The sequence below is a fragment of the Anoplophora glabripennis genome, unplaced genomic scaffold, assembly GCF_000390285.2.
Source record: "Anoplophora glabripennis isolate ALB-LARVAE unplaced genomic scaffold, Agla_2.0 scaffold32, whole genome shotgun sequence".
In the NCBI taxonomy this organism is placed as follows: Eukaryota; Metazoa; Arthropoda; class Insecta; order Coleoptera; family Cerambycidae; genus Anoplophora; species Anoplophora glabripennis.
Genome location: NW_019416220.1, coordinates 1,195,693 through 1,215,747, shown reverse-complemented (window position 1 = coordinate 1,215,747; position 20,055 = coordinate 1,195,693). Strand labels below are relative to the sequence as shown.

Genomic DNA, 20,055 nt, shown 5'->3' with positions numbered 1-20,055 from the left:
GAATTTGTGAGTAATATGCCATATTCGTTTATGTTTTTAAAAAACCCAGGGCGCGCCTCGTGTTTTCGGTTTTAATGGCTGTGGTTCCTTCAAAGTGTGCCTTGTAAGTTCTACGGGGTCTTACATGCGCTTCGATTGACCCATACTGGGTGATGTTGAGGTAGGTGGCATAAAGATAGTATGACTCACACACCCGGTAGTTGGGACGTTTACTAGTTGGCGTCCGGGGGAGCCTCGACTTATTTCAGGTGACATTAGCTAGTTGTTGAAGAAATAATTATAAATATTTGCTAATTAACATAATTTAATTTAATATTTATTTGTTTTTTTATAGACAGAATAGTCACTTTGATATTTGTTTCATATGCCCTCTTAATTTCTGGCGATTGACCCGTCTGTTGTCGAGATAAACTGCTTTGTGATGACCCATGTATAAAAGGTAACAATACCAACAATAACATCTATTTTACAAGCATATTTTTCAAAAACAACCTATACTGATATGCACTGTTCGCCATTTTGACGAGTTCTTGCTGTCAAACTTGTGACACCTAATCAGGAGCACCCTGTATGCATCATGCAAACCAACAAACACTCCGCCGCGATAGAATATAGACTGGTGCAACTAAATGAACGCAGAATTGCTGTAGCACTCGGCAGAGTAAGTTGTAGCGGGCCGCCTACATATAAAGCTGATATAAAGCTCTTCCAGCCCTTAAGGACGTCAGACGCGTAGTAGTGTGAGAACGGGGTTCATTCATAGGCTAGCCTTAAGGCCTTGGCTTAAGCTCGGTGTAGTGCTAGTGTCTTAACTACAGAGGGTGAGTACAGTTTTCAAACCAAAAATTCGTAGTCGGTTTACCCTTCGTTACGTTTCGCGAGTTGAATTTATTTTTGGATCTCGCGGATTACTTATAAACAGACCATGCCAGCCATACTAATTTGCTAAACACTGTTTTTCACTTGGATTTGTGAAGGGAATGTTTAAATTTTACTGCAGTTTTGGATTTGTGTAAGTGCATTTTTTGGTTTGTTAACGGATACAGGAGGAACATTAACAGAGCAATAATAATAAATTGAAGGATTTTAATGTTTTTGTGCTAATAAACATTCTATCTTGTCTAGAGGTTTGTGTACACGATTCGGTTAAAAATAAGCAAAATCGTGTGCGCTGCTTGGTAATTTTAAATGTATAGGTCTTACGTACAGGGTGTTTCCGGGGTGGACAACGAGCGTTGATATTTAAGGCAAATACACTAGTATTTATAAGGATTTCTTGGAAATTTAAATACGGTATTTACATCTGACTTGTCTCCAAATGTGCTATTTTCAGTCTTCTTTTAAAAAGTAAATACAGATACTTGGATACAAAACTTCATTTCCAAACTTGTTAATATCGCTATTATCTAAAGTTTAATGAAAAATATTCAGAACATCTTACTTCGCGGTATTACCTCCCGCTTATTATTTCAAAAAGAATTAATTTTGACCAGAAAAGTCCCAGTTAAAAACAACATGTGTACTAAGACTTCTGTTTTTCAAGATAAAGGGCGTTTATATAAAATATTCCACTGATAAAATTATCTGATTAAGGGTAAGAAAATGGTTCAAATAAAGGCAGCTCCGGAAAGCTTCATTTCAAGACACTGAGTAATTTTTTCTGGTTTTTCTCATTCATTTTACAAGTTCTTTAAGGCACCCCATTTACCATTTTTTGATGTTCAACGGAATGTTCGAACTGCTAGGAATAATCTGCAGGGTGATAATCGGACGAGGGAAGCCAACTTTTCTGTTTTATCCATAAACTTCTTTTTTTCCGATTCTTTTTTATAATCGCAGAATTATAAGCATAACTATCGAAATTTGCCAGTTAGCCGTGATTTGTAACAATGTAATATTCTGAATCATTATTCATAATGCTTAGATTACAATTTTCTGATCTGAATAACGATGCACAGAAAATTTGTGTTAAATTCATATTAGATCACTGATTATTTCATGCTATATGTAAAATTTTCTTACACAAAGAAGGTAATATATGTGGCGTAGAAATTTTTATGAGTGTCATCCAAGTAAACAACAAATACTTCTCTACAACTATTTACTTACAGATCTTTCAAGGAAGTCTAAGAATCACACACTGCAATTTTAAGGTGCTTTATTGTTTTGCTGTATTTAACTTCTGATATAAGCGTTTTTTTTGCGTGTATTTAAATGTTTTTCATATGCAGAAGGTATATCGCACTTTCATCTTTCATACCAGGAGATTTTTTCAATTTATCCGTGAGAGTTGTTGATCACACCATTTTAATCACAGGAAATAGTGCACAAATGTGTACATCCAGTGAATGATTAGTTGCAATCTAGTTACACCCCGTGTTTTATTTACCTGAGATCTCAGTTATCCTGAATACTGGATTGACAACTAGTGAGATTAAGTGAGAGTTAAAAAAAACAGATATAGGTCCCACTAGATATGCGTAAGGGGTTGCCTAATCTACAGGTTGAAACATTACTGGGTTTGTTTGTGCAACAGTCAGAAACCACCAGTAACTGTGCGACGCATGCGCATTTTGTTAAAAGCGTTCATACAACACATTCGGAAACTATTGATTAAAAGTTTGGTGTTCACAAAAGACGCAGAACTAAATTTAAACGTTGGGTATCGGTTTCTGACCATCGACTTCCAAGATATTTTCAATTTGAATCCTGTGCAATGTGTTTTATCCATTTTGTCATCATTTTCATCGTTCTCAAACACCTGTAAACAACATTTTATTTTGTATGAAAACTAATGATACCTTCAAGAGGAATAGACAGAAAATATAAAATGAAATACCACCACGCCGTCTGTTCAGAATATAACCCCCTATTTATACACTTTTCCCAGCGATGTTTCCATTTGCGAAGCAGTCCTGCAGCTTCATTTGAAATGTCCTTTAAATCTGTGACGAATTTGCTTTGATGTCATCGATAGTCTGAAAACGCCGTCCTTCCAGCACTGTTTAGGAAATAAGAAAAAATCACAAAGAGCCAGGTCTGGCGAGTAAGGAGTAATTTCTCTGACAGTCAATCGGCGATTTGGACGCTCTAGATCAGTTGAAGGCCTTCCTGTTCGAGGACCATCAAGCTGGTTTCAAAACTGGAAAAGGTGTAAAACAAATCAAAACAACTAAATATAATAATAATACTTCTGCCACTAACATAAAGAGTTTGTGTATCTGTATTCATATAATTATTGTTTCATACTTTTGGTAAATGAATCAGATGTACAAATTTGTTGGTGGAATATTAGAACACCCTGTATAAAAAAAACAAATTTCCGTTTATTTGTTTCTAATAAGCAATACTTTGTTGCCAGATAATGTGAAAAACATGATATGTAGCGATGAGTATATTTTCATTTCTTTATTTTCGGTAAGAAAAAAACTATGCAACAAATGACTTCAGATACGCTTGAATTTTTCAACTTCCAAGCAATTTTTAAGCCAACCAATATGCGTTCCAATAACACCCACTAAAATGATTTATTTACTTGTTCGAATATACATAAAACCATATTTTATGTTTTTCTCAGAGATATTCGTCATCTCTGAAAATAACTTAGCCGCTAGTAACTAGGTCACAGAAAAAATAAAGCATGCGTGTACGAATTCTGGATAATAAACACTTAATAGGTCCCTAGGGCGCCCCTACGACATATTATAATTAATTAAAAAGCTCGCATGAGGGTTACGGTTTTAGGAATCGGGATTGATTAAGCTCATCAGTCAGTCAGTTCAATTTATTATTGGTATGCCCGTATAGTGGATGTGATTTTGATGTGAAATAAATAGTCTGCTAAAGGTTGCTTAAATGATATTCGTAGTCGGTTATAGTCCAACAGAGTTGGGATTTTGTTTGCTGATGTGAAATATTTTTAGAATTATTACCGTTTTAAATAAGAAACGACACGCGCGGCGCGTGGCACTGGCAGCTTCTCGACGGGCTAATGAGATAGTTTTTTTAATTTTTGTTGTAATTTACAACCGAGAAAGTTAGTATCTTTTATATATTTGCTATTTATATACCTCCGCGTACTTTATTAATGGTTTGATGTGAAGACTTTTTCCTTTTCGACTTTTATCTTTAGAGTAAATGTACCGATTGCCAGGGATTTTAATATATGGTTCTTCTAACAGTATATTTTCAGTCTCTAATTTTGGGATTTTGCTTTCAGATCTGCTAATTACTTCAATTCCAGGAAAGTTAACATTCAAGAACTGTATCAGTCTTTATTAGTTGACAAATTGGTACGTTCTAAAAAATATATTTATTGATATTGTTACTTCCATAAAGCTAATCACTGAATAATTAAAACAAACTGCGTTCTAATAGCCTTTCCATGCATCCACTAGACTTGATTAAATCTTATCCTTGCAACAGAATTCAAAATATAATGTATCAAGGTCATAAATCTGTATAAAAAGAAGTTACTTCAGGAGTGCCTCAAGGTTCTATCCTTGACCTCCTATTATCCACTCTATTTTATAAATGATATAGTTAATGAAATTTCCTTCAAAAACCCTTATGTTGCCTTGGTTCGATCCAATGCAGAATATGCTTCAATAATATGACCGCCGGATTATTCATTATAAAGGGTGTCGCTGAATTTCGTTGGTAACTATCCAAATGTCTGACTTTAATTCAGGAATAGTATGCATTTGAGCACAATAAACTTTGTGCTTTACGAATTCCCACAGGAAAAAGTCTCGTGGCATAAGATCACGTGATCTTGGTGGCCAAGTCACTTCACTGTTACGTCCATTATATTTCTGCCTAATAAGTGGATAGTTTCACTTCACGTGCCGCATGGCAGGTGACACCACCACATGTCATCCCAATCCATGCCATCCAAATGAGGCCACAAAAAATAGCCTCGTCGCTAAAGATGATTTTCATAGCAAAATCATCGTCCACTTGTTGCTTCCCCACCATCTAATCTAATCAATCCGCCGCATTAAATGGTCATCTGGTTTCAATTCCTGGGTTACCTGAATCATGAATGGACGCAGATCCAGATTTTTGTTAAAATCGGCTGCATTGTACTGTTACGGGAATTTCCGCCACACTGTCACTCACCGTAGCAATATTTTCGGCTGAACGGCCAGTACGAAGCCGGCCTGTTTTTTTTTGTCTGCAACCGAACTTAATCCTTTCACAGTTGTTTCATTCGAGACGTTCCTTCTATCAAAAATTCCACTTAATTTGCGCACAGTCTCGGCTACACGTTCTCCGTACTGGTAATAAATTTTCACAATCTTCAATGATGCCAACTCTTCGGAATGAAAATGGCCAGCATCGTTTTATAGTTACTAGACGCAATGTTACTTGTTTAACTTGTTTTGTTTAAATTGTGTATTAGGCATGTTTAATTTACATTTAATCAGATTATGAGTATGAACTCTATTGAACTCTATTCATCGACTTTATTTTTTTTAAATAGAAGTTCACTTACGGAAACGACCCCAATATTAACAATAAAAAAATGCTTTCCTAATACCACGCAAACGCGGTGCATAAAACTATATTATACCGCCCCTATCCCACACGAGTCATTGCCTTCTGGGCTTATCCTTGTACTTAGAACGACCGATAGAAATATTTACATTTATAAAATTATAATAGTATTGATTCAAGTACATATATGTAAATATTAAATAATCAATACGTGATATATTTAAATAGTGTTTGGAACATATCAAGCTTTCGGTTTATCTCTGGGTGGGAAAGAACGTACTGTGCTAGTACGGTGTATCACAAGTCTCTCTGAGGCACAGATATAGTGCGTTCTCTGAGCAACACCGGATGTCACTTAACAGGCAATTCGGATCTCATTGGTTATTAGGGATTCAGCTCATCTCTGCTTGCTTGAGTTGTGTCTGCTTAGTATGCGCCTAGATACCTACCTAGATTCCTACAACAACAATAACCGTATGGAAAAATAAACCATTATCATTCTTCCCACAAAAGGCGGTGTATTTATTATTATGTCCGGTTTTGTCAATTGCAGGTACTAAGGTAGTATTTTGCTGGTCACCTGCGCGTACGTCAAAGTTGTGTTATGTAATCGGTACGCTCACGCGGATAGTAAATGTTTGTTCCTAACAAACGTAAAAACTACTAGCGACCATAAATTGGTTTGTTTTGGTTCTCTAATTGCTAGACATCTTCGACCAGAGTCGTATCGAGAGAGAATTGACACAAGCTTACGAGTGCGGTTGAAAATTTTCGGGCGTAGGTACACAAAAACTTAATGTTACAGTTGGCCGTAGACAATATTTTGTAATATATACAGGGTTAGTCAAAAGTGTGGAAACCCCCAAAAATCTCAGCGGGAAAGCATTTTTGGGATAAATGATGAGGACAAAAGACCTTGAGGTCAAAGTCAAGGTTCAAAGTCATATCAAGATCAAGTGCATCCGAATATGACATTGACCGAGACCTCAAGGTCAAAGGTCAGTTCAAGGTCACTAAAAAATTCTCTTCTATTCCATCGTCGAAAATAAAAAATGACAGTCGGAATAATCACTTGACCTCTACCTGACCTTGACCATTGACCTTAAGGTCACGTTTAATATCATAATAACATGTAGAATTCTACGCTCTCTTATTTGTAGTGTTAAAATAAGGGGTCGCTACTCTAAAAACCGATATGACCTTGACATGTTCTTTGGGCCTTGACCTCAGGATTAAGGTCACTAAGGAATACCATCAGGTATCTACTTAAAGACTGTCACTCCCTCTGATTCCGTAGTTAAAAATAAAAAATTACAGTCAAAAATTAACGTTTGACCTTGAACTGACTTTGACCATTGACCTTGAGGTCACGGCCAAAGTTATATTCGGATTTTCTGCTCTTTCCATTTCCGGGATCGAAAAGGAGGTTGGCCATTTAAAAATACCGTCTTGATCTTGATATGACCTTGAACCTTGACCTCAAGGTCAAAGTTACCATCGGATGCGCCGTGAAAAATGCTGAGATTTTTGTCCTCACCATTTTTCCCAAAAATGCTTTCCCGCTAGATTTTTGGGGGTTTCCATACTTTTGACTAACCTTGTATATATTTATTATCTTTCAACAGACCGTTCTGGATGTTGATTCTAATTATATTTTTACGAATCTTTCAATAGTGACCAGAAGAAAGTAATACGGTGTTTGGATTAACTTCTAACATTAAAAGAGTCTAATTTACCTGCATCGATGTTTCGCAAAGCTTCTGTTAAGGACTTCTCTCTCTGTTTTTTCTCTATAACGTTACATATCTGCCAACATAAATTAATGTCAGCCAAATTCGTGTTGCAGTCTAATATTTTCCATTTCCTATTCTTCAAATCCTGTAACAAAAAATATCATCAGTAGCATCGATGTTTCTATTAATGAATGCATTCTTTTCCCCAAATAGATCTTTTGTTGAATTAACAGTGTTCTATAATAGCTAGAAGAATTATTGAAAAGCGCGTATTAAATATTTGGTTCTATTTTCGTCGTCTTAAAGTGGCGTCCCAAATGAACTGTATCTGTCATAAAACAGGCAGTATCACATTTCCATAAACTGTTTCGTATTGTTTCTAGGCTTGTATAAACCACGATAATGACCCAAAACAGCTGTACTAGCACATAAAACAGGCTATTGTGGGAGAATACAATAAACGATTATGTCAGTTTAAAACGTCCTTCACAAAACTTTAAATGAAACCGAGACAAGTTGGAGGCTTTGAATTTTTTAGAGTTTTATGTATGTTTAAAATTATAGTAGTTACTTATACAACAAGTCCGTAAAGTGACGCTCTTTTCACGGGTGAAAAATTATATTTTATGTACTTGTTATATACGATGTTTTTTCCATCACCGATTAAATATATTTTTTAAATTAAACTGTAAACAAATCCTTCGATTTCATTAATTCAGTCAAATCTAATTATGAACCATATAAATATATACTTTACGCACTAATGCGAATGCGTAGTGTACACAGTACGCAGTACCTATGCGTAACGGTAGTATTTTACGCAAAGTAGTAGAAGAAATTTATTGTTTTTGATCAAGATACCATTTTGAACTTGTTCTTTTTTCAGGAATTATCAAGATCTTAACAAGCATGGAGAAATCCATGTTTTATATACTTTTAGGGATACTGTCTTGTAAAGTACTAAAAGTCTACACGGATACATCGACAGGTATGCAGAATTATACGTAAAAACGATATTTTGTCAGTTTTAGCTTTTTCTTTTTTCAAAGTACATATCTTTTTGCAGATACTTTATATTCAGATACAGAATTTATATCTGATAATTTCGAAAATATAACCGCAGTTACAAATACAACTATATTACTGCAGTGTCCGACTATAAAGAAAAGCAAAATACAATGGAGACTACTGAGTGATGTCAATAGCCCAAAAGGGAAGTTATTAAAGGTAAACGCATATTTATTGCTTTTAAAAAATGATAGAGCAAGACGTCAGCATTCTTCCACTTCAATACTATTTTGAAGAATTCTAATGAAACATGATAAACAATTATGCCATTTTTTATATACAAGGAGGCCTTATTTTCTGAGAATTAATTTTTATAATTTCATTCTGTTTTGAGTTGGAGGACAAAATAAAGTGACAGTTTCTACCGACTGATTTTATAGCACTAAACAATTAACAGTATAATCAAACAATTTAAAGTTATGGCGACACTTCAATCTGCGAATTCCAGCCATTAAGATGATGATATACTGAGCTCATCCTTCATTAACAAACAAAATATTGATAAGTACTTCAAGGTTAGTCGATTTGTTATGCGAATAATGCATCGATTTGTCCGGCATATATGAAGTGTTCGATGTGCATACAGGGTGTGACTTTGAATTGGGGTCATATTTATAAGGTGGCTACCTTTGACCTTTGAAACATAAGATTCTTTTCTCAAATTTTATCATCCTATCGTATCATACCAGGTGTGAAGTCAACCGGCAGTAGCTGCTTTTCAGAGGCGACAATACATTTTAATTAAACAGCAGAGCCGTTGCCCTTCGTGAGTCTTAGGAACAGGATCGGATTCTATTTATTTAAACTGTTCACGACTTAATTTTGTTTATTTTGGATTAATTTAGTATTTTATAATTCAGCTAAACTAGGACAATGTCAGAAGTCGTTCACACACTACATAAAAAAATAGTAACATATAATTGTTTATAAAATGAGATTAGTAAGTTCTTTTATTATTTTTTTTATTATGTACATTTTAAAAACGGTAAAAAATAAGTTTTATTTAGAATTAGTAACATACTTACGAACAAATATTAGTTAATATTTCATGAATCCTGTAAAAAATTTTATGTTTTCAAAAATGACATAATGCTTTTTTAATGTTCGGCTCATCGTCCATAAGAATATGGTGACTTTAAAATAACATGTCGCTAAGCCACAGAAAAGCAATGTTTTACTAAACTATTTTCCGTTGTCGCTTTCTAACACTTGATACAACTTACCACACTAATTCCCGATGGCCCGGTTTACGTCACCCAGTGGTGGCGTAAGAATTAAAGTACCATTTAAAAACCTAATTATTAGTCGACTATTTGATCAAAAAAACAAGAATTTGGGATTCATATTCAACACGTACTGACCCCCACTAAAAGTTACATCCTGTATAAGTCACTGGAAAACTAAAACTGAGTCCGTGGCTCGAACTGTTTCCTTTTTTTTAATTTAAGGCCATTTTAAAGTTCTTAATTGCATATACAGAACGACGGAGCCTAAAAATGCATTTTTCAATCATCTTTTTCAGTATAAATATAAATAAGTAGTTTACAAATTTAATTTTCTTTGCCTATAGAGATTCTTCATGAATATATCTACAGGGTGTAAGAAGTTTGACTGCCATTACTTCAGCATGATATAGAGTAATCATAAATGAACAAAAAACTATATTTCAGAGGTGTAAGATTACCTAACAGTTTTCAAAATACAGCGAGTATTAATATTAGTAAATTTCATCACAACGTGACAACAGCGCTTAACCAAACGCTACACAGCTTATGCATACCACGTGTGCACGCGGGAGACTTGTCCTATGGAAAAAATGTAAACAACTATTATTGTGAAACACTTAGTAAATTTAAAGACAATTGTTTTCCAGTTTTTAAATAAATAAAATAAAATGTAGTACGAAGATAGTGTTATGCTTAAATTTTAGCTCGAATTTTAGTAATTATGAATCTCTTAAAACAGGAACTTAACTTTTAATCAAATTATGGATTTGAAAAATATGTAATTAAAGTATCCAAAGATTCACGTCATCCATATAATCATATGTATTACAAATAATTTAGGTACTTACCAAAAAGCAAAATTCAGTAATTTTTAAACGCACGAGTATAAAAAACCACAACATATGCTCAAAATGACCACTCGCTGGAAAACACCTCAAAAAAAGGAAATAGTAGTACACAAGAAACACTCCGTTACGGTCGAATTCTAGATACCAACTGAATTGTGTATTGGTGGACAGCTTAGTACCTCGTGTTAATCGCCGCGCCGTTGTCACATTGCTCGGTATGAATTTTATCGAATTTTACATTTATTGCAACGCTAATTGTTTTTTAGAATTGAGCATAAAGAAGTTCAAAAAAGTGATAAACATTGTATTTTATGGTATTCTATGTACGCAGTTGTCAGTATTCCCTTAATTAATCGAAGTTTTGTACATCAAGTTGAAGATTTTGATAATTTTTTTTTTCGGAAATGGTTTTTTGTTTATTTTAATGCATTCTATCGTCTGTTTAAAATTAAGGCAGTCAAACTTCTAACACCCTGTATAATTTTATTTCTTAAATAACACTACATAGAGGTTTATGTCGTCAAATGTTACATTAATGTAATATTTTCTATACCATTCGCTAAGCAATTTTCAAAAAATATTTTATTGACTTACACTCCCGTTCAGAATCTGCTTATACCCTTCAATGTTACTTTTTATGTTGCAGGCCGACTCATATTCATACGAACTACGTCCAGTAACGCCACAAGACAGAGGCATCTACGGTTGTTTTGCAAACGAGACCCTGTTAAAAAAATACAACTTAACGGTGTTGGAACCTCCACATTTTACTAGAAAATTGCAAAGACTAGCAGTCAAACCAGCAGGAAATATGATTAAATTGAACTGTAAGGCTGGGGGTTTTCCCCAACCTAACATCACGTGGTACAGAGACGACCAATCACCACCCAGACGGGAACTGGGAGAAATAAAATTCAATCACTGGTCTTTAACTTTGGAAGATTCAGTAACAAATGATAAGGGAAACTATACTTGCGTCGTGTGCAACGTTGTCGGTTGCATTAATTTCACATTTATAGTAGACGTTGTCGGTAAGTATCGTTAGGGCGGTTTCACACGGTACGACATTTGTCGCTCGAAAATCTAGATACGAAGTACACGAATGAATTTGATCTTGAGTTCCAATTTTCAAAAAAAATTACAACGATGTATATACTCTTTAAAAGCGGAACGATCAAGCTTTCTGATTATAAAAAAATATATAGGGTGTTCTATTCACCACTTGTGAGGAAATTATGAAATGATCTGTCATTTTTTTTCTTTTGAACAACAGAACGCTACCCTTCAAAACCATATATAAAAGATGGATACCCACAAAACTTGACCGTATTGGAAAATCGAACAGCTACGTTTAAATGTCCTCAAATAATAGTCGATTTAGAGCCTTTTATACAGTGGTTTCGACTTCGTAACTATTCAGAACAAACTGGCAACTACACCAATGCGACGCTTTTAAAGGTATTTCACATTTTACGATGAAATTCAGAACAACAAAAATGAACCTACAGGATGTTCCAAAATAACGTTAATTAAATTAATAGTTTTGATTTGATTTGAACGAATACATTAGAATAGTTTCAAAACGCAAAATGCAAATGCGTTTTAAAAAATTATTTTACTCAAAAACGGTGCACCTTTGTGCCACGACACTAAATTCAATTTTTCAGTAAAAACCTTGAAATTTTGTCACCGTTCTAACCGCTGGTGACGATGTTTGAATTCTAATTGTACACTGTCAAGCATAAAAATTTAGTACAAGTGCAAAATTTACGTATCCTCAAACGTTTCGAAAACATTAAACAAAAACCATCTTCAGAGTTCAACTTTGAATACCCTGAACATTATTTTGAGCCACATGAAGTGTTTTTCGTAAAATCGCCTTAGCAATCGCCTCTTAAAATATCTATATGTTGTTTTGGAACACTCTGTTTAAATAAATGTAGTTCGGCAATGGAAGCGTTATTGCCAAAACAACTTTGAAGAATACATTTTTTGCAGAAATTAACTGTTATATCGTTTCTGTTGCTGAATAGGGTGAATTGTTCTGGTTTTGACTTAAATTTTTGGTGGAGGTACTGCTTTCTCAAGGTGGCTGGTCTTTCGGATTTAGGTTTTCGTTGTTAATAATATGTATGTGGTGATGGCACTCTTTGTGTCCTTTTTAGAGAGATATCACAGCAAGCCAATCTTAACAACTGAACTGGAGAACACTACAGTATCGGTGGGTGCTAACCTTAGTATGAAATGCAAGTTTGTCTCTGACTTACATCCTCACATAACATGGGCTAAGTCGAAGACTATGTTCATGAATGAAACTGAGCCTGTAGTTCTTCAGGTATTGAGACATTTTCCTTTTTTTTACTGTTATTTAGCAAATCAAAATGTAGTTTGTCGATAATACTTTATATTCCAAGTCTTCTGCATGTTTGTTACTGCTTAGTTTAGAGTTCTTGCATTTAATTTTATTTTTTCATCATTAGAAAAGTGGTACTGGCAATGTAGAACCCGAAATGTTTGAAATCGTCAACGTGACACACGATGACGAAGGTTGGTATGCCTGTTTTGCTTCCAACAGCCTCGGCACTACCATGTCTAAAGCCTATTTACAAGTCGTGGACGAAGAACCAAGTAATAAAGCACCAGATTCTCTATTGTTCCAAGGAATGAATAATATATTATTTTTCAGAGACTCCAGGTCCGAATGATGAACCAACAAACTTTTTTATTATTGTAATAGTCGCTGCTATTGGAGCGGTTGTAGTAGTATCTGTCTTAACCTGTATGTGCATACATTTTAGACAGAAAATTAAACGGTAACTGACAAATCTTTAATTAAAACCAAAGCTACATTTCATTACTTTCAGGGAAAAGATAGAAAAGATGATAGCTGTGGAGACAGCAAGAGCTGCTATCACAACAACACAGTGGACCAAGAAAGTCATAATCGAAAAAATGACAAACGCGTCAGAAAATGTTTCTGAACCATTGGTAAGTGGTTTACCAACGCCAATGTACCTACCACTGGTTTTATTTCTTCTAGTTGATGCCAGTTGTGAAGATAGAGAAACGAAAAACTCAGACGAACAACAGGGGAGACAGCATGATCTCAGAATACGAGCTTCCAATGGATTCCGATTGGGAGATACCAAGAGATATGCTTTGTTTGGGAAAAAATCTTGGAGAAGGCGCTTTTGGTAAGGTTGTCAAAGCTGAAGCTGTCAGTTTACTCAAACCTGGTAGTACCAGCATAGTGGCAGTCAAAATGTTAAAAGGTATGTCTTTGAACATGTCAAAGTCATTTCTAACTTCTTACTTTTAGAGGGTCATACTGACAATGAAATGATGGACTTAGTGTCAGAGATGGAGATGATGAAAATGATAGGCAAACACATAAACATAATAAATTTGTTAGGTTGTTGTACACAGGGTGGCCCATTGTACGTCGTTGTTGAGTACGCACCATATGGAAACCTTAGGGACTTCTTGAGACAGCACAGACCCTCCTCCGGGTATGAACAACCTCTTGGGGAAAAGACAGAGAAAAAAACACTCACTCAAAAGGATCTGGTGTCTTTCGCTTACCAAGTGGCAAAGGGCATGGAATATTTAGCTTCAAGAAGAGTGCGTAATTTTTTAAGTTTATTACTACATTTTTTTATAACGTACTTTTGTTTCCAGTGCATTCACAGAGATTTGGCAGCTAGAAACGTTTTGGTCAGTGATAACTACATACTTAAAATTGCAGATTTTGGTTTAGCTAGAGATGTCCACTGCAATGACTATTACAGGAAAACAACAGACGGAAGATTGCCAGTGAAATGGATGGCACCAGAAGCCCTTTTTCATAGAGTTTATACCACGCAGTCTGACGTTTGGTCTTACGGAATATTACTTTGGGAGATTATGACTTTGGGAGGTTAGTTAGTTTTCTCTGCTATTAAAATTCTACCTGAGAATTAAAAATTGTTTCAACAGGTTCGTATATTGATACATGTATGTATTGGAATGCATTATATATTGGTTAATAAATATAGAAGCCAACGGAACTTTTTCAATTATGCTCTAATGGGGATATTTAGTAATTTGCGGTTGGCAGCATTGCGTTGCGCATAACCTTCTCTGTAACCAAATGTATTTGGTTTGTTAAATATCTCATTTAGTTTTCGTGATATTGTTATTTGAGTGTAACGTGTTTAAGTGTTAGTGACGATTTTTAAAATGTGCGATTTTTTGGAACAACGTTGCAACGTAAAATTTTGCGTGAACTCGGAAAAACTAACTTTCACGAAAACGTTTCAACTGTTTGAGATGAGGTTCAGGGTCGTACGTAATGTTATGAATAGTTTTCATGATTTAAAAGTGGTCGTCAGTCAATTGAAGATGATCCTCGACCAGGAAAGCCTTCGATTTCAACTGATGACTTCTATGTTCATCAAAGATCTGGTGTGTGCAAATCATTGACTGACTAAAAGAGATCAGAGTGTGGCGAGAAAACTCATGGTTCTTGCACCATGACATGCGATAGCACACTCAGCATTGTCAATTCGTCAGTTTTGTTCCAAAAATCGGATTACTGTCCTCGGTCACCCTTCTTACTCGCCAGACCTGGCTCCTTGCGAGTTTTTCTTATTTCCTAAATTAAAATCAGAGGCTGAAAGGACGACATTTTCAGACTATTCATCATCAAAGCAAATTCGTGACAGACTTTAAAGGACATTTTAAATGAAGCTATCCAGGAGAGCCTCGTGAAATGAAAACACCGCTGGAAAAAGTGTATGAATAGGGGTGGGGAGTATTCCGATGGAGACAAGGATCAATAATGTAAAAAATAAGGACCCCGTACAAAATATAAGTAAAAAAAAAGTCGGTCGAATTGGCTGAAATTAGTTATAGTTTTTAGCATTCTGAATCGAAAGTCTCAATGGGCCCAAAGACCGGTTATGCATAGTTTCCGAGATATTGGGCCTCAAAGTGGGCATCAGCAAGTCTGAATAATTGTTTGCAGACCAACATTATAAATGATATATTCCTGGTTTGACCTTGAAATGACCTCTAGGTGACCATGCAGAGTCGTGCAAGACCCATATTCGGATTCAGCGACCTCAAACACCCTAGTATACCTCATCAAGTCTGGTAATGAACTGTTGGTCTGCAAGTAATTATTCAGACTTACTGAATCATCCCTCCTAAAAGGCCCAATTTAAGGCCCAATATCTCTGAATCTATGCATAACCGGTCTTTGGGCCCATTGAGACTTTTGTTCAGAATGCTAAAAACTATAACTCTGCAAAATTTCAGCCAATTTGACAGGATTTTTTTTTTACATATTTTTTGTGCGGGATGCTTTAAAATAGTTCGGTTATTTTCTGAACAGGCCTCGTAAGGTGCAGTCGCCAACTCGTGACAAACTGTCGTGTTTCCCATAGAAAGAAGAAAGTTTAGATCATCGATATATTATGTGGAACTCACTCAATTAAGCGAAAATACATACTCAACAATAAATTGATGGTAATTGTTATTGAATAGCAAAAAAAAAGAAATACTATTCTGTAGCGCAACTGAGTGAACTTTGTCTACGCTCCACTAGATGTCGTTAGCATTACCAAATGCAGTATAAATTGTCTACACTTGAGAAAAACAAATTACAGTAAAATAACCTCTTACCACAGCACACTTAAACAGTAATTTTAAAAATAGATTACAATATACAAATAATGAATATTAGGTAAATTTAGGACACATTAGGATACAGATTAATTAGGACACAGATAATATTGCTGAAAACCATTTGATGGCATATTTTCAAATGATTTATAAGGTTTAAGGTTTTACTTAAAATTTTGTGAAAATTTTATTTAAAGGACCTTCATGCAAAAAAATATTACAATATTTAAATTTCACTGAATTATCACTATTTTAGTTTTTCATACTAAACTTAACTAAATTTTGTATAGTGTATGATAATTTAGTTAAGATTTCAAAATTTCTTTGACGTGTCATCTAAACAAATACTTTATTCTTTCCTTCCTACTTATAGTTAGAGTTTAAGAGTTCTTTGTAACACCGGCAACACTGTATAGTTGATATCACATACCACAGTGAAGTCGGCGGTTCTCAAAAAGTTTTCTGTAAAAAAATTATGCATATTCATTTTATATTTTCTCCTTTCTAATTTTTTCAGAAACTGTACAGTTTACTGTACCGCTTTTGAAAATATATGGATGTATTTAAGCTTCACCCTGTATTTCAATTGGTCAGGTTACTTAAACATCAGGGTTGTACATCTTGTGCATACGCGGAAAATACATAGGTGGTTTTCATCTGAAAATCCTTTCCTTTGTAGGTACACCTTATCCTTCTGTTCCAAGTGTGGAAAAACTCTTCCACCTGTTAAGAAATGGGCACAGGATGGAAAAACCTCCGTGCTGTTCCTTGGATATCTACATGTTGATGAGGGAATGTTGGAGCTATCAACCAAACGAACGTCCAGTTTTTTCCGAGCTAGTTGAAGACTTGGACAGAATTCTAACGATCACGGCTAATGAGGAATATTTGGACCTTGGCCTTCCGCAACTAGATACTCCTCCTTCAAGTCAAGATTCGAGTTGTAACGAGAACTTCCCGTTCCCCCAAATAAGCTAGACGCTATTTATGTTAACTTTGTGTTAGCAGCTTTTTGTTATGTCACTCGTTGTGGAAAGTCTAGTGCACCCAAAATTGTCAATATTAAGTGTAATCATCGATCTACCGCTGTGATGAGTGGAATGTCACGCCAGACTGTCGAGTTTGTACTAGTGATCGTTTGCTAATAAATATGGTTCAGTGACATTTTTTTTGTATTTATATAGCAGACACGACTTTAATCATGGGTGGTATTAAAAAGTGTAATTAAACGATATAGTGACTATGGAGGAGGTGGTATCTAACATGACCCCTGGTGCAGTTTTTCAGTTCAGAGACTAGTCAGTACAGCATTTACAGAAATAGTAAGTTTTTCATACCCATTTTATACTAACCCTTCTAGATTTTATGTTTTTGGGGATGCTCTTTCAGATGCTGACCATAGAATGTGGAGAAAAAACATTGAGACCAAGAAATCGGGCTTGCAAGTTGAAAAACACCGCAATTTTTTCCTTTTTTCAATCTTTATACCCACTGTGTTTTGAAGACTTTATCACATGGTGCGTTTTATTCGAAAAAAGAGAGCTTTCTCGGAAAATCTCAAGAGGTACAAAAGTCTTAGAGTTAGTCAAAGAACACGTCGGAATTATCCCAGAATTTTTTTGGGCCATTTTTCAAATTTTCGACTTTTTGCCAATTTTGACCAAATTGGTAGTCTCAGAAGAAAATGGGGAAAAATTCCTGAACTTCTATCGATTTTTAATATTTTCGTTACAATCACATTCGATACTTTGCCGGAAATTCTTCGTCTCCCAATTCGAATTTTGGTAATTTTTGATCAAATTTTGAAGAGTATTCGAAAAATATAGAGATAAAAGTATTCAGAATCAGAAGAGGAAGGTCCAGGAATGTCACACCATTTTTTTCTGAGACTTTATTTTGGTCGAAATTGGACAAGTAGAAAAATTGAAAAAAATGGCCCAAAAAAGTCTGGGAAACTTCCAACCGTTGTAAAAATCTGAAGCTACCATTTTCCGATTCAGCCGCCATTTTGGTTCATCAAGTAATCAAATCGATGCGCACATCATGGACTCTGTAAGTTGAGAGATTTTATGCGCTGTGCCTATTGGTTTTGGGCACGTGCCTTAGCCATAAAGTCTTCAAAACACGGTATAAAGATTGAAAATAGGAAAAAATTACCTACGGTGTTTTTCGACTTGGTCTGATTTTATGATCTGAATGATGGCCCTGGTTCAAAGATACCCTTTTGAAAATCTGATTTTGAGCGCCAATGGGTTAACATAGTATTAGAGTACGATTATGTCTAATGAAAATAAGTCATTAATACTCAAAACAAATCTTAAAATTTGGCTCCAAATAATTCAGTTGTATCAAACGAATCTAAAGTAATTTTTGTGCTATCGAATCTAATTTTTGAAAAAAAAAATTCAGTCTAATTTGACAACACTACGCACAACCCTGGAATGCCATTCATAACACTGTACACTTTATGTAGTTTCAGAACATCTTTAATGAAAAAATATGTATTTACTAAATAATTATTATTTATTGCTTCAATTCGCCATTTGCAATTCGTGATGTCATCGAAGTTCCTCCACCCTGATTCATCTGATGTATCATGAAATTATGGTACATACGGTACAAATCCGTAATTAGGGTATGTCTGGCAATGCTGATTGAGGCAGAAATAGTTTATTGGTGAAAATAGGAATAGTGAGGGCAGGAGGAAGCTGTCAACATTTTTATAAAGCTATTTCAAGATTTCTTACGTATGGTTTAAAAAGATGCTTATTTATTTACTCAGTTTTTCCCATTTCTATAAAAAGTTAGAATTTAGAGTTCTGTGTAACACCAACAACACTGCATAGTTGATCTGTGCCAATTGTAAATTTTCAATTAAGCAATCAGGCATATTTAAATTTTAATTTGACTATTAGGTATATGTGTATTTAAGGTTCATCATGTATATTTTGGATGGGAATATGATTCACGGGAAAATAGGAACTTTTTTCTCATAATACTTAATGTTTGTGCAATGAAACAACTCATTTTGTTTTTTCTTTTTAGTTGATGCCAGTTGAGAAAAAACAACAAAATACATTAAGGAATCTGATTAGAAAAACAAGTTTTTGCCTAAAAACATTTTTGAAGGTGGTTAACTGACTTTGAGGCTGCTAATGTTTTCAAATGTTTAAAGTTCTAGCTAGCACTGTACAAAAGTACAAAAGGATATATTGTTTACGAAATGTTTGAAAGCATTAAATATTTAATTTGAAGCAAAGTAAGTAATTTTGCGTGTTTTACTTCCACTTTCTAAGTTATTTTGTTATTTTTCAGTACATGTTAAGATTTGGCAGCCAAATCGTGTTGGACGTGGGTGATATTTTGAAAACTGTCGATATTAGTATATTAGAGATGCTGTAATTGCTACAGACAACGGATTTAAGATTTCCAGTACCCTCGCCGTATAATACATACTCTAGTCGCTATGTGATAAGTTTAAGAATGGACAAAAAGGGATATTCTTCATGAAAATTGTTCTAAAGATTGCGATTTTCATATAGAAAATCAAACGATGAGAAGAACAATCAGATTGTGTGGTACCAATAAGTGTTACATTTCCAAAATATTGTGAGTAAAAAAATTAGGTTCGGATGAAGTGGTACTAAATAATGATCTCTGGTACAATACTTTCCAATTATAATGAGTCAGTCTGCCTTTATAATGTCTATAAAAGTACCTGAATATCTACCACTATGTTTAGGTGCAAAAATAACTATTTAGTATTGGTTTATATTATTCACAGTTCTTTAGTTACAGTTCTACCAGAGATCTTATTACATACAATAAAACATTGTTAGTTTTACGATTGTATATATTGTAATTATTTATTGTATTAAATAGACTTTTATAATTTTTTGTGTAGATTTATTATATTTATACTCATCTCACAGTATATTCAGGTAGGTTTACAATTTTCTAAAAGTAAATTTTCATAAATAAAAAAGTTTACCAGTTAAAGATCATTTTCTTGAAAAT

The 20,055-nt window shown here is 34.6% G+C and overlaps 1 protein-coding gene across 2 annotated transcripts; it reads left to right on the top strand.

The window, feature by feature from the left end:
* The first annotated feature begins 657 nt into the window (after positions 1 to 657).
* On the top strand, positions 658 to 19,912 carry LOC108906277 (fibroblast growth factor receptor homolog 1-like). Of its 2 annotated transcripts, none has more exons than XM_018709495.2 (14): positions 658 to 821; positions 8,119 to 8,220; positions 8,299 to 8,459; positions 11,021 to 11,405; positions 12,540 to 12,709; positions 12,855 to 13,002; positions 13,061 to 13,187; positions 13,239 to 13,362; positions 13,415 to 13,646; positions 13,694 to 13,995; positions 14,053 to 14,290; positions 16,718 to 17,360; positions 19,084 to 19,297; positions 19,354 to 19,912. In XM_018709495.2, the coding sequence occupies exons 2-12, from the start codon at positions 8,142 to 8,144 to the stop codon at positions 17,014 to 17,016; spliced, it is 2,265 nt and encodes a 754-aa protein (XP_018565011.1). In that variant the 5' UTR covers positions 658 to 821; positions 8,119 to 8,141; the 3' UTR covers positions 17,017 to 17,360; positions 19,084 to 19,297; positions 19,354 to 19,912. The 2 variants fall into 2 exon arrangements, with proteins under 2 accessions (XP_018565011.1, XP_018565010.1); XM_018709494.2 differs by lacking the exon at positions 12,540 to 12,709 and adding an exon at positions 11,648 to 11,832.
* The last annotated feature ends 143 nt before the right edge of the window (positions 19,913 to 20,055 follow it).